This window comes from Rissa tridactyla, chromosome 1 (genome assembly GCF_028500815.1).
Source record: "Rissa tridactyla isolate bRisTri1 chromosome 1, bRisTri1.patW.cur.20221130, whole genome shotgun sequence".
Lineage (NCBI taxonomy): Eukaryota > Metazoa > Chordata > Aves > Charadriiformes > Laridae > Rissa > Rissa tridactyla.
Window position 1 is genome coordinate 125,559,487 of NC_071466.1, and position 27,787 is coordinate 125,587,273.

Sequence of the window (27,787 nt, forward strand, 5' to 3'; positions counted from 1 at the left end):
CCAATTCAATACTTCAAATACTTCTTGTGGTTTTTGCTTGGGTTTTTTTTTTATAATATGGAGACAATGTATCAGTTTTTTAAAAGAGCTGATTTCGAAATTAAATGGAATGTTCTTTAGAGAATACTTTTATCTGTGGTGAAAAAATATCAAAGACTAGAAAATATTATCACTCATTTAAGGCACCATCCCCACAGTGCTTAGCTGTGTTTTACAACACGATCAAATATCATCCTTCTTAAACCACACTATAATTTCTAAAATACTCTTTCTTCAATGAAACTGAAGGAATTGACAAAGGCAGCTTTATTTGGTGCAGCTTAGATGTTTTCAAAACACACCACATTCATTGTCAGAAAAAATGAAAGCAGGAGGCAAACCTGACCACACTTCTTAAACCAGATTATTTAAAATTCAACCTGGTGTTCTTATTTTATTAAAACCAGAGATGGCAAAACATACAAATATATTTGTTCAGAGAACAGAATAAAGAAAGAATGTTTTTAAAAAATACCTGTCTAAATTTCTCAGGCTTTTTTCTTACACAGGAGAGAATGGTACGAGTCAGCGTAACTATTCCCATTCGTTAGACAAGAACCCACTACAGTGGGCTTTACAGCTTTGCTTGGAGTCACAAAGTGGGAAGAGCTGCATGCACTTCACAGACTGGTTGTGCTCAAGCCACCATATGCTTCCTTCCGTCGAGGTACTCTCACCTTACTCCTCGCTTCAGCATCCAGAAACCCTTCTCCCCTCGCCCTTTGACATTGCTTCCAAGCTTTTTGTACTGAATAATATTAATACAAGGTGGATGGAGAAGGGGGAAGGTTTGTATTTACTTATAGCCTAAGTTTAGAAACCAAACTCTTGACGGCTAGGTCAAGGGACCCCTCTTCCAAGCTCCCCATAAAGCCAAAGGACAGAGAGGCAGAGAGAAAGGTGCAGCCCAAAGTCCGTTCAGAGCAGGGTGCTAACTGAAGCGCTCCAGCTGCTATTCTGGTAGCACCCATCTGCCTCCGAAAGCCAATGTGCTTCCTATTGCAGGCTAATGCTGGGGGTGATGTGAATGGGACCTATGTTACATATTTGTAAAGAATTTCTTTCCTAGCCTGTTTCTTGAAACATTTTTTTTTTTTCTCATATGAAAACAGAATATTTTGTCTAATTGCCATTTATAATAAAGAATTTTTAGCTGGGAAATTTAAAAGACCATTGTAAGATACAGGTTTTCTTCTGTAAAGACCAAGGCAACGTATTACAGAAGCAGTAAGTAGAATTTGGACCCAGAGCTAACAAGAACTGTGCTGTTTGTTGATTTGCCTTTCAGCTTCTAATCAAATTGAAATTGTTCTTTCAAAAGGGAGAGGAGAGCTACAGTGCATAGGCTAGATAAACGTGTTCAACAGGCCTGAAAAATGAGAAGGGCATGAATAGAGCAATTTCTATACATCCGTACTGTAATATAAAACTATTAATCACCTCAACCCCTTTCAAAGACCTTCCTCGGTGACGTGCAGTACAAGTAGTAGTGAGAGGATCTAGTGCTGCATTGCTGCTTAACAGTCACTCTGTCTTGCTAGCGTGTGGTCCTGCTTTTGACTCCTGGTGGTCTTGGTTTATAATCTATTTTGAGCAACCTGCAGTTGGAGTAGTATGTCTGTCATTCAACATACCTGTGAGATCTACATAAAACAATCCATGAAAAATGCAGGATTATATTTCATGTATTTACTGGTTTCTAACTCGAGTTAGGGAAGGTAGTCAAGGAAATATTGTCTGAAAAAGTCTGGGTGGATCTGTAAGTTTGCTGTGAATGATTTGCAGGCTGCGATTTTGAAAGGTGGTAGGTTTTTGAATGCAGATGCAGTGGTACCTCTGGCACCTGGAAAATAGGCAACACTTCGGAAACTTTTTTCTTGAAGATTGGTGATCTGAAAGTGTACAGAATACAAATCTGAAGTCCCTATAAAATAAATGGAAGTGTGGAATTACTATTTTGCTGATAAAACCAGAAGAGATTAGTCAATATTTTTTGACTTGAAAAACAACCACAAAATAATTTTCAGCAATTAATACCTTGAATACAAGAAGTACTTTCAATAGGAAAATTATTCCATGTAAGTATGGATTTGCAACTCTAGTTGCCTCATTTGCACCTTGTAATGGATTATCTAGCATTATCTAGCATTATTACCCTCTGCTGGATAGGATGAAGGTAAGACCTGCTTGAGCATGCCATAAGCATTAAATGTGGCTGGTGTGCCCTATCAGCAATTTGATCAGACACCCATGGAAGGAAGCAGGGCTTCAAAATTTCTATACTTGTTCTTCTAAATTCTCGTTCAAGGATTAATCAATTTATCAGGAGTATCCTGGTTTGTTCTTGTTTGTTTTGGGGTTTTTTTTAAAAAAAGGCTCATGGTTTTAAATAAATGGATCTCTGTTCCCTATTCATGTTTTCAGTTTTAAATCACGGGTATAATCCATCCGTCAGTGCAGTAATAATCACCTCAGGACTTTTTGGACAGAGAGTTTGCAGATCTGATCCCCACTGGTGTACAGGCCCTCAGTGTTCAGTCGATCAAACTGATAGTAAACAATTTAATATTGGGGGATGGGGGGATTTTCACATATTTCCAATTAGCTGTTTTGTAGAAAATATTCAGTGGTGTAATAATGAAGGATCCATTACTCCAAGTACTTCACACTTCATATGCCCTGTGTGAACAGAAAGCCAAGAACCCAGCAGGGCCGTGGGGGGAAAAGAGGCAGGCACATTCCTGTAGGCTCTTATCCAGGATCATTGTGAAAGGTCTCAAGCCATGAAGTTCTTGCCAGTTACTTCCCTGGGACTCTTTCCCACAGCTGATACTGAAGTTTTTTCATGATGTTCATTCTGAATATAATTTTATATGTGATTTGGTAGAAGAGAAGCCACTCAGACAGAAAGATCTTTTCAATGGTGACCTTGGAATAAATCCCTGCATTGATTTGCACAATGGGAAGAGTTTTATGAGTGACAGACCAGAAGGATAACATCCCTTTCTGAACAAAAATTCTGAATCCCAGTAACTGCTTTCCAACAATTTCCCAGGCTATACCAAGCTGTAGAACAAATAAATCCAACATTATTTTTTTTTCGTTATCTCAGTTCTTAGTCTCAGAATTGCTAAATACATTACCTGAGTAGCATTGAAAATGCAGAACAGATAGCTGAAAACAAGACTTGTTCCTTCATGACTTATTAACATGAAGTAGCCTATTGTCCAGGTGATTCCGAGCACTACCACTATAGAGATAGTGCCGATCATCTTTTTCGTAAATGAATCCTTTTTATTCCTAGAAACACACACACACAAGTTATTAATTCTTTCCCTTTGCCATTTAATAACCTTTTGAGCTTTAAACTTTCTATTTATTCAGGGCTATATTGCAAAGATGTGTTATTCAGCTGAGTTGAGAACATACACCTCCCTACATTTGTTTGACATGTCATCCAGAGAAGAAATCCAAAAGAAGAAATCTAACCAAGTTTATCAGAATAATTTGTGTTTGGAGTATGTAGCTTAGATGTATCTTTCTGTAACAAAAAAGTGAGGTCTACCAATGAAACAAGAAGCATTGAAAGTTAGCATGTTAACTACTATAAGCTTTTTAGAAAGCTTATAACTTCAATCCAAGTGTGCTTAATTTTCAATATAAGAATAAGCTGCCAGGAAATTTTGGATATCCAGTTTCTCTCAAGCCTGAGGGAAGTCAGATAAGGTACTTTGTTCCAACTGTGAAAATTGTCCATAAAAGGAATGAAGAAATGGTGCGGTTTTGTTGAACAGGTCGGTTCTGTGGCATTAATAAAAAAGCAATCCCCTTTTAAATAATACAGTGTACACTGCAGAGTTGGTGACATACAGCCTGTGACAATACACAGAGTGCTGAGGTAAAACTGAGCAAGTAAATGTGCTTCAGAGCTGCGAGAGAACTGGCCTGGCGTTCAGAGGTGCTGAGAAATCCATAATTCTTACTTGGCTGGACCCAGCTCTGCTCTCACTTACATGGATTTAAATTGGTGCCTAAAAAAAGGGGGCAAAAGCCTGAAAAGTGTTCACTGATATGCACTTGAACAAAGTCTGACCCATTGCAACAATGGAATTCATTTTCTGACTGCTTTTAGTATACCTTTCTTTAAAACAAAAGATTTTGTCAAAAATCTGAGTTTATGGCAAGAAAGTTTGAGCTGGTGCCAAGGGACCAAGGAATACATTTGCTGAAGGATCTGAGGACTCGTATGCCATCTCACCTTGTCAAATTCTCGTTCTTCTTCCATATCACAGAGACACTGATCTTGATGAAGACGATGATGTTAAACAGGAGTATGAGTGCTACTGGCAAGAGGAATGACCACAACATGGGCTTTTGCACACTGAAATTCTGATTTTGATCCAGTGCTGCAAGCCAGCAGCTTTTAATATGGAGAGAGACCATTTCAAAAGATTTGTTAGACACATGATTCAGAATACCAAAACAAAAAACAAAATAATACTCCACTTTTCATCCTGAAAGACCTCATAGGGCTCTCTAGGTCTTGTTAACCCATCTCTGAAAGGCAACCATTCCTTGAGAACTAAGGGCTTTCAATCATGCTTCTCTTTCTCTGGGGAATGCAAAATGATTTATCAAACTGCATAGACAAACTATAGACAAACAAACTATAATAAGGTGCAATATAGCTAATCAAATAGGTATCTGGTCACCATATGCAAGTTTATCTTTAGAGTATATATTATAGTAGAGGTAAAGAGTAATAGGGGAGACCTAATGGAGGAAGGCTGAAACAAAAACAGGGGCAACTTCAGGACGACAGGGTTATCCTGCACTAACCTTTACCTCTGTTTATTCATTGCCAAATAATATCAAGTTAGCAGTCAACACTCGCTAAATAAGTACCATAAGATGGCCACCATGTGGAAGGACTTTTGTGTTTACATTTCCAAAAGAAGTCTACCTTTCTTCTGTATCAGCCGCTACCATCAAGGTCCCTTGTAAGCCTGAGAGCCTGCTTTGGTATGCGGGCACTCAAATACCGATACCAAAACCACAGGGTAAATAGGGATATCATTATGCTGGCCAGAAAGATTTTACATAAATGGGAGGATTAAGTTTAGGTGCTGAAATGCAGTTATGCACTCAAATGAAGGTCTTGAATTTCAGTTAGGCCAAGAGCGTCTACAGCTTCCATTTAAAGTCACTGGGGACCTCTCAGAGGATTCCAGGCAGATGTGGATCCAGTATCCTAAAGCGTTAGTAAGGAGAAACTGCAATTTCTTGTAGTGAATGTTTAGCTTGAGTGAAGAGTTTTGTTTTCTTTTAAGTACTTAGATACACAAAATAGTATACCAACAATAAATCTAGAATTGTATTAATAATAAGCCATCACAAAAGGTGGGGGATAGCAAGTGTAATAATACATGAACTTACAATTCTTCCTGACGATAGTTTAAAGCTTTGCCTTCTCTGTAAGTAGCTCCAAGTGTTACTGCAACTACTACAGCAGGGATACCTAATTAATAGGAGAGACATTAGCATTTTATTGTTCAGTTGCATAGCCATACCTCCCTTCCACACAAAAAGCTTCTTGTCTCCTAAAATCCATAGATTTTAAGAGCTCTGTTTCATCTGCCTTGCACTAAGCTAAGTGGGTTTTCCATAGCCTAGAGAAAAGGCAGGGCTGAGGGTTGTGAGCACTATTTTTCTGAGGACATCTCATGTCTATGACCTGCTGATTTTTGCCGTTAAAGAACTTCAACATGGCCTCCAGAGGCAACGCCAACGGTGACAGAGGAAACTCCTTCCTGTGCTGTAACCCACTCCCTCTTGTCAGCAGTGAGAAACTAATTCCAGAAAATTCTGCACCAAGCACCATTACATTTCGTACTAGCTTGATGCAGAGTGTCACTTTTGCCCTCCAAAAACATGGCAGTGTGGGCTTGCTTCCTCAACGCCTTTGCTTCACTTCGTGTCTTCCATCTCTCCTGCCTACCTGTTTGCTAAGCAGCACTTCTCACGGGAAGGAGCCTCCCATACAAGTGTTTATCTGGGAAATAAACTTGCTTCTTAAAGTCTGTTCGTCCTTCAGCCCTAATTGAGATCTTGCAGACTGCTAAGTATTTGCCGTGCTCTCAAAGTAGATCTGAAAGGCAGTGAGTCAGAATCATGCTGTTTTGGATATGTGTAACTAGTCACAGGACACAGTGAAGAACCTCATGCTGTGCTATCATGCGAATATACGTGGACCACAGTGATGTGTAGCCAGGCAGCTTTTGCTGAACATTTTCTGGCTTGCACGTGCAGTCTAAATTCTAAAGGTTTTACAGGAATTGCCTCTACCTCCGCCCAAATGCAAAACATGATAATGAAATGATCAGGATCTGAAACCACTTGGTGGATGCCATCAGACACAACACACCACACAAGATGAATACACAACGTGGAAAAGGCAGGTATTCCCGCGCTGTATTAGAAGAGGTTCTTGAAGGAGGCTGAGATTTTTACTTTACCTAGTGGGCATCTGTCTGCATTTTTTAGTCCTCCAAGTAGTTCCCTTTCAGCTTGCAATGTTGCTGCTGACTGCTGTACTGACTTAAGAACATGCTCTTTGCTTATTAATAAATAATACATAACAAATAATGTCAGTCACTCCTTGCTTTTGGATTTATGCAAGGCTCTGGCTGAGATCATGAGCAATCTCAGAGACATCTAAATGAAGAATTTCAGTCCATATATGCAATTATTGTATCCGAAAGATTTTTTTACTTAGTTGGGAGAAACAGGTTGTTGAATGCCTTGATTTCTGTGAAATTTTCTCCTGCACATAACAGACTTATGCTGCCAGTGAACAAGCTCTCAGTTTCAGTGCTGTATCAGGACAAGGAAAAGAAGCTCAGTTTATACCAGTAGTGTGAGCAGTAACAGGAGATTATTTATTAAATCACGTTGTGCCAACCCAGAGAGACACTGGTTATAATTGCTCGCTACTGATCTCTTATCTTTACAACTCTCCCTGAATGTACTATGTACTGATACTTTGGTAAGAGTTGCCATATAGACGACTTTAAATCTTACCCCATCCGATTACTGACATGGTTACGAGGAAGTGGCCAGGCAGGGGCTTCATGGCTCTGAGCAGCAGTAAGTACAACTGGGCAGAATTGAGTGCCGTCCACATAAAAGTCGCCAACAAAAAATAGTGCAGCAGGGCAGCCACGGTCGTACACCAGGAGTCTGCGGGGGGATCTACCATGTCTGACGTGAGTAAGGTGTTACTGGCGGTATCATATTGCTGGTAGTAGCTGGTGGTATTGCTGCCGTGATTCCTGGCATTTTGGTTTTCAATTCCAGAGATGAAGATGATGTTAAAAATGAGCATGGAGAAACAGAGACTCACTAACATCCACGTTACAGACGACTTTCGAGTTTTCCTGTTGTTAGGAATACGTTTAGGAGAAAAAAGTAGGACAAATAAGAAAAATTGCAAATTATTTCCTCATTTCCACTGATATTAAAAGCAAGCTAGAGTGTGCAATCTTTAATACAGAGAGAAAACAAAGCAATAACTTGTTTGCAGAATTCTACACCATCATTACTCTCAGACACCTTACCAAATCCATCAGTTTTGTCTGATTTCAACTAGAACAGAGAACACCCAGCACCTGTTAGGACTGGGCCTTTTCCAACAGCAGTTGGGATGCATTTTCTTTTTTCCACTCTGCTCTTTTTAGAATCATTTTCTTCAGTGTTAAGAGGTCAAATAGCATGAGACGAGTATTTCTAAGCACTCTTCAAGGTACAACAGAGTAAAAAACCACCACTTCCAAACACTGTTTTATAAATGCATTTAAAAGGCAGAGTCTGGAAGCTCCTACAATCGTAAATACATTGACCTTGATGGAATTGCTCCAAATCTACATTAGTGCAAGCAGGATGAGAAACATGCATTCATCTATGGTAACTACAACTCTGCTGGCATGACTTTGCTCCTCGTTCAAGGGGGAATCACGTGACACAATTAATCATGGGCACGTCCATCAGGGAAGTTTGCTGTAATTGTATTTGAATTAAGTGACTCGTAGTAAAACTGTAGCACAAGCAGTGTGCATAACCTACATTGCTGTATAATCATGGTGCTTTGAAATCATTTGTCCTCTTCAGGCATTTTATAAACAGAAGGCAATAGAGTATAGAAACTGTCAAATAGACATCAGAAAGCAGAGTAAAATTTAAATAGGCTAGCAAGAAGAGAACCTGAGGAACAACATATATGCTTCTACATGAATGCTAAAAGTCTAAGCGATAAGAGTAGACTGAAGTGACTAGCCTTAAATGAAGACACCAATGTAACAGGCATACTGGTAACTGTCTAGAAGAAAGATAACTGATTAGACATTGTAATACCAGGGTACAGGGCATACACGAAAATAAAAAGGAGGTCATGCTGGTGGTGGAATACTGTTATACATTTTTAAGTGTGAGTAATGAACTGAGCACCTCAACATGTAGCATGGACCTGTGTAGCTATAATACAGCGCTGGGTCTGTGTTGCCAACTGACTGGCCAACAGAGACATCAGCAAGGCAGCGGGGGACATGAAATGTGACAGAAATGGCAGACCACCCTTACCCCGTGTAGATGGGACAAATATCACTTTGGGACACTACCCGGACATTGAACATGGTGAAGGGAGCCCATGGTAAAAGGATCAACCCTTGACTTGATCCTCAGTAGCATATGCTGTCTGCTTTGTTATCCTGTAGCTGGTGAGCTGCCCTGTCAAAGTGACGGAAGGATTTTTCTTTTCAGCAGACATTCCCAGTGTTCCCTACAAAAGGCTTGGCCTTTTACCATACTGAGCTCTTCCATACTCTTGTTATATCATTTATTTTCAAAGCTCATATTTTTCAAGGTGGATTTATTGAATAATAATCATATCTATCTATCTCTCTCCTCATTTTTAAAGATTAACATCAATAAGAAGGTTAAATTTTCATCTAGGTGAGTGGCATGGCTGAGACTCTCATGTCTTCACTTTAACCACTGAGACACAGTTACTTCCCAAGCTAGCTACGTGATTAGCTCTTTTTTTTTTTAGTATTATTTGCTGATCAGTAGTATTGCAATATGTTCTAAACTGGCTACTCTCTTTGTTTCCCTCAAACTTTATACAGAGCAAAATATTGTAACTTAGCATAAAATACTTGCAGGTTTACATCTTCACTCTTACCTAGTGAGTATTTGAAACAAAATGGTAATGACCAGTCCAGCCACGGACAATCCAACACCAATGTAAGAAATATACTCCAAAGGCTTTGCATATTTATATTTGATCTGAAAGGCCTAGAAAACAAATTGTATGAGTTATAAGATGAGAAGAGATAAAATTCTTTCTAAAATTTGTGTTTCTAGTTGCACATAAACCCAAAAATGTTTTAGTCAAGTTATGACTGTTGCTAGCCACTGTCAAAATTTTCGGTTCACACAAATTTATTCTGGGCCTCCAAACTAGAAAAGTGTGTGAAGAACTCCAAAAAGAGGCATAACAATGTCAATCAAATATTTAGCAAAATAGCTGATTAAATTATTCATAGAAAAATGCAAGGTGACAGAGACTGGAAAAAGTAGCTTTAACTTTTCATGTTGGTGTGCATTCTGAATTTTGGCTTCTGAGGATAAGGTCTAAGGTAAGATGTTACGAAGAATTACAAATCAAAAACCAGTCTTTGTTTGTATAGTGACAGTAAAGCAGCAAGTAAATGTCTTCAGTGAAACAGAAAATACCATTGTCTTTGCATAAAAGGATGGGAATCCCCTCTAGAATATAGTCATTTTGTGCAATAAGGACATGCGTACGATAAAGGAAAGTACAGAAAGAAGTAAATAGTAAAGTATGGAAATGCTGTTCTGTGAAGTCAGAGTAAAAAGAAACTCTGAAATCGTGGCGCTGCTGAAGTCAGCGACCACAGACATGTGATTTTATCCAGGGTGTGTTTTGTTTAGAGAAGCTGAAACAGATACTGAAAGAATAACAAATGTCAGAGAGTCATTCCTAAATAGTCTTGTTAGTACGAGAGGGCAATACGTAAAACTCAATGGCATTTAGAGTGGTTGCTTTTTGTAAACAGATAGGCAAAGGAAGTAGTTAATGCTAAATACTTCGAGTTATTTACCCAGCAGACGGCAGTGCCACAGCTAGCCCAGATCCCAGGCTACTCTACTGTTCGTCTTGGGGCAGTTTAGACGTAACACTTTTTTAACAACCAGCTGCAGCAGCGGAGAGGTGCAGAGCTGGAGGCTACCACGGCTGAGCAAAGGGGACGAACCGCGCCAGCCCTTTCCCCGCTGCTGGGGTGCAGAGGCAGGTCGGGCACAGCCACAGTTTCTGTCAGAGGAAAGCAGGACTGGCCAATGCGTTTAGCTTTCCAGCAGCCTGGGGGCAACTCGCACGTCCCCAGTTTGCCAGCTCTCCCACAGGATAGAAAAAAGTACGTGGGGACACCTTAAACCCCTGTGCCTTCCAGCTCAGCCCTCTTACGCCCTTACGTTGGCACTCTGGTCTTGCGGTTGAAAACAAACAAATCAAACAAATGAAACAAACCCCAAACTCTTCCCCTTCAAGAAAGGACAATGCCCTACCATCAGGACAGCAAAATTAGTAGTGTGGTTACACCTGCATTTCAAGAACTGGTCTCTTCTTTTCGCACAGCCGGCGGTGCTCCAGTCGTTGACAGCGTAGTCCCAAAAGACACAGGCATGATCACGCAGCTGCAGTTCGGATGTGTTGTACTAGGGATTGGGATTGCAAGGAGAAAAAGTGGCTACAGAAACATAAACAGATACGCACCAGCAAACGGCGTGCCCTGACAATTAACCTCTGAAAGGGGGGCTGACGGCTACTAAGGCATTTACGGGGTTTCCAGTAAACCTTATGAACGATATCAGTAACAGCATAATTTGGCATTTTGAACTTTGTGTGCCTTTCTCAGTCAAGATTGCCAATGGAATTACCCATTTCTGTGAATTATTCAGGTAATTATGGAGCTGGATCCACACTGTAACAGGAAGCAAACAATGAGAAATGCCATGAATGCCCTCCCCTCCTGCAGCACAGCAGTCAATCTGCATGCAGTCCTTTTCAGACAGTATACTTCTGCAGGCTACTGCAATTAGAACTGCTTTTTAAGAAGCAATGAGCAGCTTGAAGTGGAAATAAGTAGTGAAAGCAACAGTTCACAGTACTAGGTAGTTCAATTAGAAATGAGGAATAAAAGTAGGAGTAAAAAAAGCAATTCTAAGTTTGTTTTAGTGATTTCCTTAGAAATGACACGTTTCCCAGATCACTTAACTGTATGGGTCCATGATTAGGGGACTGGAGCACCTCTCTTATGAAGAAAGGCTGAGGGATTTGGGTCTTTTCAGTCTGGAAAGAAGACGGCTGAGGGGGGACCTTATCAATGCTTATAAATACTTAAAGGGTGGGTGTCAGGAGGATGGGGCCAGGCTCTTTTCAGTGGTGCCCAGCGACAGGACAAGAGGTAATGGGCACAAACTTGAGCATAGGAAGTTCCACCTAAACATGAGGAGGAACTTCTTTACTTTGAGGGTGGCAGAGCACTGGAACAGGCTGCCCAGAGAGGTGGTGGAGTCTCCGTCTCTGGAGACATTCCAAACCCACCTGGATGCGTTCCTGTGCAACCTGCTCTAGGTGACCCTGCTCTGGCAGGGGGGTTGGACTAGATTGTCTCCAGAGGTCCCTTCCAACCCTACCATTCTGTCATTCTGTGATTCTGTGGTGATGATTACTGATCTATCATACATGTGTATTTGAGCTTAAAACCTTTGTTAAATATTGTAAGAAGCCAACTATGGTTTTCTGGAGAAACCATGCTAAACATGAGTACATATTATCTACAGATTCAGTTATTTGGGCAAATGGGCACTCACATAGAGCATTTCCTGCAAGAAAGCAGTAACAGCTGAAATCACTTCATGGAGGAAGCCAAAACAAAGCACACGATGACTTTAACTGGAAGCAGGAGTTAAAAGATAGTATGAAAAATGAACACTCCCCACATTGGTGGGTGTATTGGACTATGCCAGTCATGTTCACTTTTTCTTGTTTTTGATAGTCTTATGGAAAGAAAATTTTGGTAGTCTTATGGAAAGAAAAATTGTTCTCCAGGGACCTGGCTTTTTTCATTCTTGATTTAGGATGAATCTAACCTAGGAAAAATGCACCCTGGTATACCTATAACTTTTTATGGAATGTAGTATTGCTTGCCAACATCCTAGTTTTGCAGTACTGAGTCAGTAATATCAGGTGTTAAATACAAAAGTTGAAAAATGTTTTCTATGTCATGTTATCTAAATACCCTTCGCTTATGTTGCCTGTACATCCCACAAATTTTCTCAACTGTTTATTGCCAGAAATCAAGGCAGTATGCCAAAAAACCCCTCTTTGGGTGAGTCTCCTTCCCTAAGCCCCGAAGACAGGTAGTAGGGCAAGGGCAGCCTCTGGTTCAAACTGAACATGGCATTTCTTACGGAAGCTTACCTTGGGACTGAAGGCTATTTCAACACCGCTGAAATTTCTATTATCAATGTTGCCAGAGACGATTTGTTTGGAGAAACTACTGCGACTATGATAAATCCTTGACTGGAAGAGTTTGTCATTTTGATACAGGACAAAGCCAACTCTTCCATTGTCTGATGAACCTTCATGAGGCAAACAGCAAAGTAGTTATGGATAGCAGATATCAGAGAAGCCTTTGAAGAAGCCTACGCTATGCTGTTTCACACATCCAGTATTTACAGCAGATTTTTGTTTAGATGTTTATTTAGAATCCAGTTAAGAAGTAGAGAAGAGCTTCTTTTTCCATGAATCTCAAGAGAGTCATCTTCAATTTTTGCTGAGTTGGAGTGTGAAAATAATTTTTACCTTTCTCTTAATGTCATTTCTAGGGAAAAATATAAAAACATACTGGTAATGAGGAAAATAATATCCTAAATCCCAATATATACACACAGTCTAAATGGCCAGGCTTTTAATAGCACTAAATAAGAAATAGTAACACCAGGGACATTTACACTTAGAATGAAGTCAGAGGACAAAAAAGGTTGGCTGGAATTTTGCCTTCAGATCCCACTTTTGGACTCTGTTTCTTTTACACTCTTCTACCAAATTAGAGACATTTCATCTAAGTGGTTTAAATCACCAGTCTTAATTGTTGCTTAAGTGAGGAAGCAAAAATCCTGGTTTGTATCATGTATTTTGTTCTTGATTTTATACTTTGTCTTTAAGATCAAGAGAGACTGATTTGATCTCTTGGATTTGATCATCAAGAGAGACTGATGTAACTGTATCTACAAAATGTCATAATTGTGCATAACATTGATGAAATCTTTTTTTTTAAGACAAGCTGTACATTCAGTCTAGTTCTCTTGAGGGAAGTGTTATGATATACAACCGTTAGGATAAAAACTTTAATTACAGGATCACACTGGTTTTCAACTGGATTGTTGTCTGAAGCAGTGAACAGAAAGGACAGCGGCCAATTAATGACTTATTCAGTGGTTTTTGTAATTGTCATTGCTGGGTGTGTGGGGCTACCTGATTTATCTCTTTGAGTCTTTTCTAACCCTGCTGAGAGGATTGAATTATTCATTTCCCCGTGGGCTTGTATACGAACAGTCTTCAGCATTATGATGTCGAAGCGCCCCACAAGCTTCACCTTCATTACACTCTTGTGCTTTGTTGTCTTAGTGTTACTGTCACTATACAGAGAGACTGAGCACAAGTCTGCTGGTTTCAGATGCCCAGCCCAAAACTCTTGCGATTTTTAGCATGTCATAGAAATACACATGTTCAAAGCTCAACTCCCTCACACCCACCAGCTTCTGCAGCAAATGAAGCAGAGGAACTATAAGTTGGTTTTTTTCCGTTTTGTTTTGCTTTGTTTTCTCCTGGGTGACACTAATTTATCCTCCAAGCACTGCAGAGTGTAAGTAATGAACATCTGGAAAAATCTTGTGTGACCATGCCACTAAAGACTATCCCAATATATAGTTGTGAGGATGTGTATGTCCTGGCTGACACCTGACAGTAGTAGTAATTTTAGTTTAAATGATTGATGTCTTTGGATTTCAGGTGAGGTACATATGTACTAGCTCTTGATCTTGATGTGTGAAGAGGTATAGTCAGAGATTCAATACATTCTCAGTTTTAGAAAATGAAACAAATGAAAAAGTCCTAAACACCAAAAGCATTCTGGCCATTACCTGTACATGTGCATTAATCTGTAAATAAGATTATCCAGCTCATTTAACATGTGCATGTCTTGTACAAACTTATGGAATCAGCATGTATAAATAACAACATATAATTCTTTATATTGGCTAAGGAGTGGGGGGGTCCAAAGGAGACTTTTAGTGAATATTCATTCAAAATTTTCCAAGGTGCAGTTTTCAGTAGGAGAAAGAACTTACTGGTATTTATAATGTTGAACAGTATCTGAACTTCGGTACTGAGGTCACCAATAAGTCCATCGACATTTTCCTGTATTTCTAGTTTTGTGGATTGATAATATCCCGGTGCTCTATCTGCAAAAATTAGCAGTGGATGCATTAGGATTTATGGTACATACCGCCTTGCCCGGGTAAATCCAACAACACACACAGACCTACCTCTCTGTGCCGAAAACAGAATCGTAGAGGAACTTAATTTCAGTGGAGCAGACTGGACTGCAACGTTGGGCTGCGAGACATTGGCAGTGAAAGAGAATTCCTCCATTGTTTTCGTGAGGCTGCATTGAAACAATGAGTGGGAAAAAAGTTGCCATTATTTGTTAATATACGGCTATAGGTTCAGTTTCTGAGCTTCCTCTCTGATTCAGTTTTCCAGCGGGAACTGCTCCTCCTTCCCTATCCTCATCCTTTCTCCAAAGCAGAAAAATCCAGCCAAAATTGTTTATGTTGGCATAACTCTACTGAATCACAGAAATTGCATGTTGGAGTTGAACACTAAAAAAGTTTTGACTTGTCCCTGAACCACTTTCATCCTGAAACAGAGGGGAAAATGTAGTTTACTACATCTTAAAAAAAAGGAAAAAGCTAAATTTACCTTGCTGTAACACTGACAAGATTATTGTCATTGAATTCTGTTTCGTTGGCATCCAAGAGTTGGCTCACTGTAGCCATTACTGCCACAGATGCCTGAAACAAGCAGAAAAAAAGGCAAATTCAAATGCAATTAACACAAATCACCCCCTGTGCTACATAATGGATAGGCAAAGTCAGAACACTTAATAAGCATTGCTTGAAAGTACACACAGCAGAGTAAGCAAAGCACAGGATGCCATTTGCGAGAACACAACCTTTGTGACAATGGGTTCATAAATACCACACTTTTATTAACTTAGGCAGTAAGGTTTAAATGACTAACTTGCATCAAATGATGCTCGTGTAAGAAGATCAGGTATACGCAAGCCTAAACAGGTGATGAGAAACAAATTTACACTCAGATGACCCAGCAGTGATCCCACAAGTATGCACTCAAGGCCACTTAAATAACTCCGCTAAATGGCAAAGTGAAGGCGTTTGGTTGTGGTGCTATAAGAGGAAGGAGCGTGTTCCTTCTGCTGGTAGAGGGGGGACAGAATTGATATCCCAAATTTTAAGCCACAAAAGTCTTACTTTAGTCTTAATAAGTCTCACCTGGGAGTCTTCTGAAACATTTGGCTTTTTCAGAATCTGCACTGCGATGTTCGTAGCAACAGAGATGTTCTCTGTGGTCAGTTGGTCTGGCATGGAGGTGAGGATTTGAGTGTTACTTGCAATAGCTAAAACATTGCTAGAGTCTGCAGTTTCAACCTGTTAGGAGAATGCCATTCAACAGAAGGAAAAGGAGAAAAGGAAAAAGAGTCAGCACTTCCATAACATTCTCACTAAAATCAAAATATACAAGTAGTTGGTGGTCTAAGTCATTTCTGTTCATGTCAAGTACATGGTGGTTGCAGATTCTGCCTAGGGGATGATTTTATAGACTCCTGGAGTACCCTGGGTTGGAAGGGAGCCCTGGAGGTCCCCTGGCCCAGCAGGGCTGACTGAGACCAGGCTGCTCAGGGGCTCTCTTTGAATATCCACAACCTCCCTCAAAAACCTGCTTGTGTTTGACCAGCCTCAAAGGGGAAAAATTCTCTCTCATCTAATTGAAATTTCCCATATTGCCACTTGTCTCCATTTCTACTGATCCTAAAACTGCACACTTTGAAGAAGAGCCTGGCCCCATCATTCTCCACACCTCGCCATGAGATGTCTGTAAACAGCAGCAAGATCTCCTCTTTGTCTTGAGCCTATAAACTTCTGTACACCTTTCACTATTCTTTAAATAACCAGAATGGGATTTTTTGAAAGGCCATCAGAGGAACTTGAGAAATGTCATCTGGAATAATTGTGCTTCTCAACACAGTGCTCATGACTTAAACTGAGAACATTATCGTCACTTCAGTACTTCGTATATAGTGTCAGCTTGGAATAAATGTAGAAAAAAGCAAAGAAAATATTCTGGTACTGGAGATACTAAGAATTGCTAGAAGCACTGGTTGGGTCCAGTTTGAGTCAGTTAGCACTTAATGGGTAGAGCATAAATGGCTATAGTTTCTTAAAAGTCTAAATACAAAAAAAAGATGAGGCATTAGCTGTATATGAAGGTATAGCTAAGTAACAATAAGACTTAAAGAGATGGAAAATCTGCTAATCATCAGGAGAATTTCCTTTGTAGGCTATGGAGACCAACTAAACAGTGTATCAAATCATCCATCCCTTTTCTAATCCAGACAATGAATTGATTAAATTAATTGCTTCAATAACTGAATTGTTCTCAAATTGTTTATCTTGGGAAGCTATCAAAATCAAGATTAGTTCAGTCATGCACCTCTGAAGTGTTTATAAAGCTTGGAATGGTAGGAAAGAAAGGTGACTGTGTTGCATAAGGAGGAAGGAAATTTGCACTTTTAATTGCTGGAGATGCTATTATTTGACTTGAAAACATCTGCATATGCACCACGAACAAGCAGTACATCGTGAAAGCCTGTTTTCACTATTCGTACTTCTGACTTTTAGCATGACCTTGTATTCAGAGTAAGTATTTGTATTTAAAAGGAATGAAATCCTTTCAAACGTGGGCTCTGGATCACTAGCATGACCACCTCCTCCTCCCAGTTCCTCGCGTTCCCCTTTGCACCCGGAGCTGCCCCGGCCTCACTAGATGGCAGCACGACATCACAACGCGTAACAAAACCCCAAATTACCAATGGCAGCAGACTAACCTTACGTGGCAGCCTTAAATTGTATCTTATTAGCATTAGAAGTAGCTACTACTAATATTAGATGTTACTTTGGAGAAGGTTTGACATTTGAACCATTTAGCGGAGGCTGTGTACTGGGAAAACTCGATCTTGATCTCAAGGGTTTCCCACCAAAGTATCCAGGCAGGCAAAGTGTTGGGTTGAATGTACAAAAATGCACGATGAAAGGGACTTCTGTTATTTAAAGGGACTGTAGCTAGTTTCTTTTTTTCTTTTTCTTTTTTTTTTTTTAAATTCAATTTGCACTAACGATAAGGAAACGAAGCGCAGAAGCAAAAGAAGAGAAGCAGTCACTGTCTGTAATGTCCTTAGTCATGTTCAGCTCTCTGTGTTTTGTAGATATGGCAGAGCTAAAAGCCTTAAAGCAAGGCTTAGGGGTTTAAGGATTTAATCAGGAAGAGTTTGTCATTCATACAAGAGAGTTTGAATTTGAATTCTCGAGGGACCGATGTTCAGCTGACCACAGGACTGAATGGAAGGGCTTCACTCTTAGTCCTTCCTAACATGTCAGCATCAGCATCACTTCATTCCCTCATGCCAAGTATTCCCCAAGCGTCTTCCACTTTCTCTCCAATTTGGTATCCTGGGTCAGCATCACCTCCGCTTGGAGGTTTTTTGCTGTGAACTGAGGACCTGACTGAGGAAATTGCAGGCCAGTTAAGAAATCTGAAACGGGATGCTGTGTTCAGGCAAAACCAAGCAAAATAATCTAATCACTGTTGGAAATTCATCCCATTTGCAAAGCAGGCATGTGCTAAGAATGCCACTGAAAAAGGCTTTGTTTGTTCATTTTGCTTTCTGTAAAGGTTTAAGAAATGTAACACATACATACTACCTGCCTCAATTTCCTATCACTTTTTTTTCTTGGGATGATGCAGAATCTCAGACACTGTTTAAATAGTAATTTAAGTTACCTGTGATGCTAGGGAGTCCAGATTTTCATTACAATTCAGAATTTTGGGGGGCTCTAAAGTAGGAATTCTCCCTTCTCTGAAGCACATCCGGATCGCTATTGAAGTGTTACCTGTAATTTTGTAAAAGCAGAAAGATACGCATTTAGTACGGAAGCACTCACTCCCATGCACATGACCTCATTGGTAATTAAAACTGTACTGTGGGTGTGACACCCTATCCAGTGTTATTTTCTGTTTGCATGTTGAACGTTTGTCTTTCAGTTTTACAAGTGACCATCAATTATTTAATTTGTTATTGTTCTTTTTAGAACATGTGTTTTATACTCCTATACACAATCTTGTCAGCGAGGCTGGCATTATTCATGCCAAATTCAGATAGATTTAGCTACGCTAGAGCTGCAGAAACACATCTCTTAAACAGGAGGCACAGGCACCAGCCCTGACCTAGCAGAAAGACTTTTTACCATGTTCTGAAGAACATAGTTCATATATCGTTGAAAGAAATGCAAAGGGTACGTGTAGCAGCCATGCGACGCTTACTCCTCTACAAGGTCTCTGAAAGCTGAGACAGTTCATGGAACCACAGTTGATGGAAAGCATCCTGAATCCTAATACTAAATATTAGGATGTAACTAAATTATTATTCTGTCAAAAGGCTGTTCAGGAGCAGATATTGACTGACTCTCAGCCCGGTCCCAGACAGGCATGGGTACGACTGTGTGTGCGTACCTTAAATTCTCTGCATTTGAGGTAGAAAGCTGTGTGGAAAGGTGTGCGCTCCTGCTGCCTGAGCTATGCTGTTCTGGCGTCAAACACCAACCTCTCATCTGGCCTAATAATCCGACATCTTTCACAAACCGTACATTTACTTTTGGGAAGTAGAAGTGAAAACAAAGAAACACATACCATTCACAGTATCAGGTTCACATTTTTCTATGGAGTTGCCGTATTTGCCCACTATAATCCGTTCAAAAGTAAGGTTTTTTATAATGGTTTCAGAAATGTTTGCTGTGTAAGTACTGGCTTCGCAGAAATTAACTGCACAGAAGGAAAAAAAAATATATCCAGGTCAAATATTTTTAGTTCAAGGACCGATTTTCAAAAATAAAATAGTATTGAGACAATAGAAACTCATTGAATCATTTGCCCTAAAGGAAATTAAAGCAGTTGGGTAAATACTGTCTAAAGCCAAGCTGCTGAGCTGCTACGAATTATATTTATGAAGTCCCTGAAACCCTAAAAGCCCATACTTTTTGCCATCTCACCTATTTTCCCTGCCTTCGTCCTAGAAAATTTGTAAAAGATTATAAACCTTCACTTCCAGAGTCTTGTTACCCAGGCAGAAGCCAGATTTAGTAACTGAATGCCACAGAATACAGCAGGGGGCAAAAATACACATTCGCTTCAAATGGGGTTTGGACAATTAATGGGGGACGGTCCTTTGGTGACTCTGAACCATGATGGGTCGGATGCGGCTTCTGCAGATTCAGGAAGCCGCTGCCCTGCAGCCTGCTGGAAGGGGACGGGGTGGCCACCCCAAAACCCACACCTTGTCTAAGCACCTGGTACTGTCTAAAGCACCTGGTACTGTCTAAAGGCAGGATGGTGAGCTCACTGGACCCGTGGCCTGAGCCAGTCCGGCAGCCTATTGCATTCTCATGTCATACCACATCGCTATAACTTAACACAAATTTACCTTGCAACGCTGCAAGCACTCGGAAAAAATACTGCAGCAGACAGGCAGAAAATGTTTGCTTGGTCTTAGGACCTGCAACCTCCTGGTTTTGCTAATTTTTGCTAATTCAGACCACGTTTCAGCTGACTGTGTCCCACCAGCAGCACTGAGTCAAAGAAGCATACGTATGGTTGGGGTCCTGGGGGAGGCTTAGTGTGGGAGACCTGGAGTGTTCTCCATGTTCTGGCACAGGCTTCCTTGCCAAGTCCCATTAACTTCCTGTGGGTCTTGGGTTCTATAGGGTCTCAGTTTCCCATGACACTTGCCTTCTACAGAAATGGTTATGAACAAATAAGGATGCATGATTCTGCAAAGATTAGGTGTGCATTATAGCATCATACCTGAACCTCACTTGCCAGGAGGTGATTAGCAGAGTGAGGTTTCTCAAAAATGTGAGATGGCAAGAACCTCTGGAGGGCATCTAGGCCAAACAGAGCCTTCACATCCTCACTGGGAAACATGTTCCAGTGGCACTGTTCCTTTCTAACCAAAACATTTCTCTTCATGCTTAATCTCAGCCTCTCAAACTGCAGTTTATGGCTGCTGCCCCTTGCTTTACCATCTGGTCCTACCAAGAAGAGTTTGGATTCAATGCTGTTTGCAACTCCCACAGTTTGCTGGAAGCTGCTATTAAGCTCTGCCGTCAGCCTCCTCTGCACCACGCTGGACAAGCCCAGCTCCCTCAAATGCTCCCTGTAGGCCACCTGCCCTACACCCCTCGCCGTCTTCACCAAAACCTGCTGGACTCTCTCCAGTTTCTCCAAGTCTTTTTAGCCTGGGGTCCAGGGGACAAAACTAAGCACGTATTTCGCAGTGGTGCCTCCCCAGTGTCAGGAAGGGGAGGGTAAAAGTATACATCAACTCCCTCGACATAGCACAGCTGCTCTGCCTTGTTTGCAATGAACACACACAGTTGGCTCGTATTGAACTTGGCCTCCACTGTCACTCCCATGTACTTTCCAGCAGGGCTACTCCTCAGCCAGCAAGTTTCTGGTCTGTACCAATGTCCCTGGCACGGAGATCAGCACTTGTCCTCGTTGGACACTGTGAGGTTTCTGTTGGCATGGTCCTCAGGTTTCTCAAGGTTCTTCTGCATTGAAGCTCTGCCATTAACTGTGTCAACAATACCTCCGCCCGGCCCCAGGTTTAGTATTGTCTGCAGATTTGCTAAGAGGACATGCTGCGTCGTTTTTCAGGTCTTGATGAAGACACTAAATGATACTGGCCCTAGTATCTACCAGCAAGTTACTCTACTTTTACAATATTCCAATGGAGCCACTATTCCCTACCTTTTCAGTTTGGCTGTTGAGTTCATTGTCAACCCAGCTAACGGTTCACTCATTCGGCCTGTACATGTTCACCAACCGTACCAGAATTCTCAGAGAGCTAGTGTCAAAGGCATCTCTAAAATCAAGGTATATTATATCTGTTTCTCTTCTCTTGTCTACATAGCCACTTATTTCATATAGAAGGCCATCAGGTTGGTCAGACATTATTTGGCCTTTGTAAATCCATGCTGATTGTTCCTGATTGTCTTCTTGTCTTTCACATGCATGGAAATAGAATCCAAGAGGATGCACTCCATAATACTTCTAGGGTCTGAGGTAAGCCTGACTGGCTTATGGTTCCCCCAGTCCTCCTTCTTGCCTTTCTTAATGGTGGGCATAATGTTGGCCTTTTTTTCAGTTCTCTGTGGCCTCCCTTGATCACCATAGGTGACAGACAGCAGACCCACGTGACAATGGCCAGGTCTTTCAGCAGTCTTGAATGAATCCTGTCTAGACCCATGGATTTGAATACTTCTGTGGTGAACCCACCTTCCTTCTGACAGATGAAAGCCAGGAATAAGTTGCTACATTCATGCATGAATACATATGCATTAATACATGAGTACCTATTGAAGCTTTATTTTTTATCTTTCTAGTTATTCAAGCCTTGATCTGAAACTGGTTTGGGCTGGTTTTTATACATATTTATACTATTTGGTGTTGGACTTACAAAAGAGAGTCCATCTGAAATAAAATTGTTTGGTGCTTTTTTTCCCAGACATGCAAATCTCAAATTATTGCAAATATTTTGAGTTCGGTAGAGTTGTTCCAGAATTTTAAAAAAACCCAAGCAAACCACAAGTAGGAAGAAAACCAGGCCCTTTGTTATGATCTGGAAGGAAAATAACCATGCCATAATGTACAAAAGGAGTGAAATATGAGCCAAGTGGAAATTTTCCATCACCATTGGAACAAAAGTAATTGGTTTACAAAAGTTGTCTACCCTGTACGCCCTGCTCTCTCCTGCTGGCAATAAACCAGATCACCTCCCCTATACCCCCAACACCCAACTGCACATCCTTCCAGCTTCCCCAACACTTTTAGCACTATGTTCCCACACTCTTTATCATGCCTCAGTGCCCCCCACCTCTGTGTTCTACATCCATCTTTAGATTCCCAATACATAATATATACATCATTATTTTGTTAGCTGGTGGAGTGGAGACAAACGTCATAGGTAGTTTGGAGCTATGCATGTTAGTGGCTAGACTGGATTGACTGACCGTGTGTCCCCCACCTCCTCTCTGCCAGCATAAGATGGGATGTATAAATGTTCCTCAGAAAAACTGAGTAAAATTCTGATTTTGTAAATGCAATAATGTCTGATAATGTTTCAAGTTAATGATGCCTTTCCAAACATTCTTACCTCATGTATTTTAATAACTACAGTTATTAAAATCTATTCTTTAAGGCAATTCACAGCAAATCAAATATAGAATGCCAGAGGAGTGAACACAGGGGATTACAAAGTCATAATAATGGTTTATTTCTAATGCTGAAATCCCATCCGTGATTATTTTATTTAAGCCAGCTTCTCTGAAGCATTTTGCCCAAATGTTCCAATCCATCGTGAACCCATCCAATCTGCCATTGTCTGTTGGATGTTCTACCTATCCTGACATAAGAGAAATGACATGGGAGACCTGAAGTTTCCATCTGCCTAGGAGTCTTCACCAACAATATTTTCCTCGATGTCCTTCTGACCAAACATGTGAGTTCATTTGACAAAGGCGCAGCTGACACATGACGGTGTATCCGTGTGTCACACAGGCCACAGTGTGGGTGGCTGGCTTGGAAAGTGTGAGCTGGGGGGTCCAGCTCTGGACATACTGCTGTTCCATGAGCCAGCACCCTGCCAGCATCGGCTGGGAGCACCAACTCCAGTTAACGGCAGTGCAGAGATGCCGTGCTGTGGCAGAGGGGACTGAAATGGGATTCCACCAGGCCAGTGCTATGCCAGGCATTGGAAATTTGACTCATCCAAAACCAGTGCCAGGGGCAGCAGGAGCTGAGGACAGGCGTTGTCCTGCAGGGTGCTGGGCTGGATGGTGTCCCTTAAACACTGGCAGATCCAGACATGGCAGTACTGGCAACTGAGGTCTGAATCAGAGTTTCAACTCACTGTGATCTTCAAACAAAGGAATTCAAACAAAGGCCAAATTGGCTAGAAACAGGCCACAGACAGTTGAAACCTGTAATGTCTTCCCCAGATATATTACTCATTTGAAAGAGCAGCAGAAGTGGGTGAAGGATGCAGCCTCACCTAGCAAAAAGAGCCACGTCACTGCTCGCGGATCCAACCCTGCTCAGCAGGTCTCGGTGGGGTGGGGGGGACAGGCAAGATCAGGAGCCTCCCAGAGCAGAGGCATTCCCAGAAATGATGCCAACTGCCCATGGTGCCTGGCGTGTACTGACCTATCTCACAAAGAGATCCCACCCACTCCTCTGGGCACAGGCAGGCTCCATCCCGACAGATGCCACCGTTGAGGCAGAAGCACGGAGGTGCCACAGGTTCCGTAGTGTCTGTGTAAATAAAGAATCGAGAGATACGTATATTCATAAATACATACGTAAAAGCACTTACGTATCTGACTAATTTGACGAAGGGAAGAAACAAGCATGATTTATTTGAAGCTTCAGTTAAAAAATATTCAACTAGAAAAATATGTGTGACCCACAGTCTCTCCCAGGTACTCAGTCACTGGTCCCTCCTTACCCCTAAAACCTACGGCATGAATGTGAGGTCAAAGCTTTCAAAAATTAATTTGCGTTCCCTCAATGAAGTAGGTGGAAACAGTGGAAACAGTTCTGTGCAGCTGCTGGACGAGCAGGAGTGACGGTGTGGGCCTCCAGGCTGCCAAAAGCTCAAGCTGTTGAACCTGTGAAAAACCCGGATTACTTGTGCAGGATTTCACTGGAGCAAGAAGGCAAAACAGGGCCACAGATTCTCAGTGCTGGGGGACCCGGAACAGTAACAAGGACATGGATAGTCACACATCCAAGAATCAGACAGAGATACTCTGATTTAAGCTAGGCATTATAAGATAAAACAGATAAAAAACTGCGTGCCTCAATCGCAGCCATAGCCTCTATCCACAGTCCAGGACAGCTGCTGATTTTTATTCTGTTTTTTAGCAGAAATAGTGGGATTTTTTTGAAGTAGTTGTTGCACAGGCTGTGGCAGCTTCAGGAAACAAATAAACACAGTATAAGGAATAGCAGAGAAATTGCAGATCTTAGAAATTTTGGAACATACCATGGTATTTGCTGTGTTCGGCAAGCTCTGAAAATGTTACGGTTTCTTAAAAAAAGTGATTGGCAAATCTTGAATGGCTAAAGGGTATTCTGCAGCAGAAATTGCAACAGGGAAGGGGCTGATGGACCTCGAGCTCTGAGAGATAGGTCCAGGAACTGGAGGATCTCCACGGACCACGGCTTTGTCGCAGTTGATCTCGCCCAGTCCCTAAGTGAAGGCTGGAGTTGGAATCCTTTCCCAAACGGTACATGGTGGAAATTGTGCACCTGTGCACTGGGTGCCGTCTGTGCCTTGAAATTATGCAGAAAACTGGAGCCCGGGACTGCCATTTGATCTGACATTGTAGTGTCTGTGTTTTGACATGCTGACAAATAAAGCCGAGCCAGAAAATTTAAAAGTAAACAGTGCTGTCAGGAACACATGTGCTGTTGTATATTTCTAATGTTCTCACTGAACTAAAAAGATTGCCTAATTTCTTACTTTTTAATGGGATTCATATAACTGGAAGATTATTGCAAACTATAGGGGATGTGCCACGTGGCGGTGGTAATTCTGTTCTTGGCACACATCGCTTGGCTCTTGCTCATGTTGTTGCTATTTAGCATTTGTGTTTCAGGCAGTCTCAGCTACATTACAGCCAGATGTTCTATGATGAGAGTGGAATAACATCTATGTGTCGCTAGGTAATGACTCCGCTGGCCACCAGCTTTTCAAATCACATTGTCTCTCCACTGGAAATCTTACAGAAAGGAAAGGAAAACTCCTCCAGCAATTGAGATCTGGGTGGCCCAAGATAAGGAGCCGCGGAGAACGCCTGTATGTAGTGGAGTTGGGTGCCTGGTTGGGCAGCTGTTGCCCCATTGCCCAGCAGCGCTGGCTCACATGCCGGGCACATGCATGTGGCACATGGGGCCATGGGGCAGAGGAGTGACACCGGGGCTCAGCCAGCTGCTTCGGACTGGGAGCCTGAGGACGCAGAAAATGCTGGGAAACCTGTGGCACAGCTCCAAGCCTTTATCTTGCTTGAACGTGGTCCCAAAGCAGGCAGGCAGAAGGTGACAGGGAAGGATCCCAAAACCAGGCAGGCAGCGGTGCTGCCCTGCAAATGCGCAGAGCCTGGGCTGCCTGCCAAAGAGCAGGGCAGGGGAGCAGCCGGGGCAAAAGGAGTGTAAGGAAAGGGAAAGGTGAAAAGATTAGGGCTGACGCTTCTTTGAAAGCAGTAAAACAGAAAAGCACAAAGCAGTGGGGTAAAAAGTCCAGCGTTCAGCCCTGGAGGTGCAGGCGCAGCTGCCACACAGCCCGTGTAGCAGGGAGCAGGTGCCAGCAAACAGCATCAGCCTTACCTTTGCCTTCCCGAGAAGAGTCCCTCTGCAACAACAACGTGACGCTTGTGGGATCTGTTAATGCTAGGCGAAACTGTGGCTCTGTTTAGTCCTTCCTTGTAACGTTTAGTAGACTACTGTTCAAGGTCTCAGGTACTGTTTTAAGGCTTTTTTTTTTTTCCCACAGAGGGAAATCTCTGTCTTTCACAAATACAAATTCCCGAGCTGATTAATGCAGTCATGTCTGCCCACACACAGTAAAACTCATCAGGCTCCAGTAATTGTGGCATTGGCTTAAAATCATGGGGTTCTTCTGGTTTTATTTTAAGAGTCAGAAAACATCTTTTTTTTATTTGTCTTTGGCTTTTAAGTTTTGCAGACATTAATCATCTCAAGAATCACATAGATTTTGACCGTATATATTTTTAAACTAAAACGAAAAGATTCTTGCATAATACTATGTCATCATGAACTGTTGGGGATTTTTTAATCAAACATCGTGGGAACAGTTAATGCTAATACTTGCAGTTAAAGTTTGGCTAAAGAAGAAACGCTGCAACTATGCACAACAAGCAATGCGTCAGATGGGCACGGGGGTATTCTCCATCCCTGAAGTAGCTGCAGTTTAAATCCAATTCCTAGCAGTACCTTTGCCTGCAGTTGTGTAAATCCTGAACATAAGCAGAGGTATCCCCAAGCTGCACCGAGACTTAGCTCCCATCTCATCTGGATTAAGCTCCATCAAGTCAAAGAGAGCTGAGCATATACTGATATTAGCAAAGGTTATTACTGACGTATGTTACATAATTGCTGTTTACTTATGTGCCATTTCTTGGGTCGGGGTATGTTCCCTCTGTACAAACACCTAATAAATATCTTAAAGTAAATATAACATAATGTATCTTAAAGTAAATATAACATAATGTATCCTCATAAGGACTTTTCCCTTGGCTTCTTGGTCTCCAATCATATCTGACTCCCTGCTGGACAAGCACCCAAGAGTATCTGATTCTTTCTATGAATTTTTGCATATAGGTCCCTGAATAATTTTGTATCGTGTCAACATAGCGAGCATTTTGCTGAGAGGAAACACTGACCACTTTTCTGCTCCAAGTTTGCACACAGAAGTGTCTTAAGGGGGTGCATTGACCTGATTTTCAGGTATAGAATGCACAAACTGATATCTCCCCTATTCTTTCAACAAATTCTTCTATAATGCAAGTTGTAATGAAAACATGAACAGGTGCTACACAGCATGTTTTGCTTATATGCATGCAAACAGATAAACAGATACAAAGCCAAATATTTCCTCTTCAAAATATAATTTACTAGACTAGCTAGAGTTTTATTTTTGTCTTTTAAAAAATAAATCACATTTCTACCAGAAGAGTGAGAGAATTTCAAGACATTTCTCAAAGCTCTATCAATCAGAGGAATCATGTACAGTGTAAACACGCTACAAGGAAAATACACCAGTGTTTGCCATCCTATTCTGTTTTACAGCAGAATGCAAAGTTTGGGGTACTTCTTTAAACATCAGTGTAAGAAGAAAAATGTTTCCACCTAAGAAGCGTATGGCATAGATGTAATAATGTTTATCAGCAATCCAGTTTAAATACTTAAGGAAAGGAAAAAGAACCCAATGAGCTCAAATAGAGCTCAAATGGGGCAGAATTATATTTCTTACCTGTCTTAAACCTGAGGACGAGCTGCCAAATACACAGTGCCCAAAGGGTCACAGTCACTACACAACAAGTAATTCCAACCAATATTCGTTCCCAGTGGAGTGAAGGCATGTTGTGGTGCAGGCTGTCTGCTCTG

At 41.4% G+C, this 27,787-nt stretch overlaps 1 protein-coding gene across 1 annotated transcript; it reads right to left on the reverse strand.

The window, feature by feature from the left end:
• Positions 1-1,738: 1,738 nt before the first annotated feature.
• ADGRG7 (adhesion G protein-coupled receptor G7) lies at positions 1,739-27,762 on the reverse strand. The gene is made up of 16 exons (XM_054192028.1): positions 27,654-27,762; positions 23,804-23,911; positions 19,232-19,363; positions 18,326-18,435; positions 15,760-15,915; positions 15,167-15,258; positions 14,731-14,849; positions 14,533-14,646; positions 12,602-12,762; positions 10,684-10,833; positions 9,275-9,387; positions 7,120-7,475; positions 5,476-5,557; positions 4,298-4,459; positions 3,183-3,339; positions 1,739-1,963 (listed from the first exon to the last, which is right to left on the reverse strand). The coding sequence occupies exons 1-16, from the start codon at positions 27,760-27,762 to the stop codon at positions 1,739-1,741; spliced, it is 2,346 nt and encodes a 781-aa protein (XP_054048003.1).
• Positions 27,763-27,787: the final 25 nt, after the last annotated feature.

Coding starts and splice junctions, on each gene's coding strand:
- ADGRG7 (XM_054192028.1), bottom strand. CDS start 27,762: ATGCCTTCACTCCACTGGGAACGAATATTGGTTGGAATTACTTGTTGT. Junction 18,436..19,231: donor TGAACCTGATACTGTGAATG/GTATGTGTTTCT, acceptor ACAAAATTACAG/GTAACACTTCAATAGCGATC. Junction 14,647..14,730: donor TCTGTTTTCGGCACAGAGAG/GTAGGTCTGTGT, acceptor TAATTTTTGCAG/ATAGAGCACCGGGATATTAT.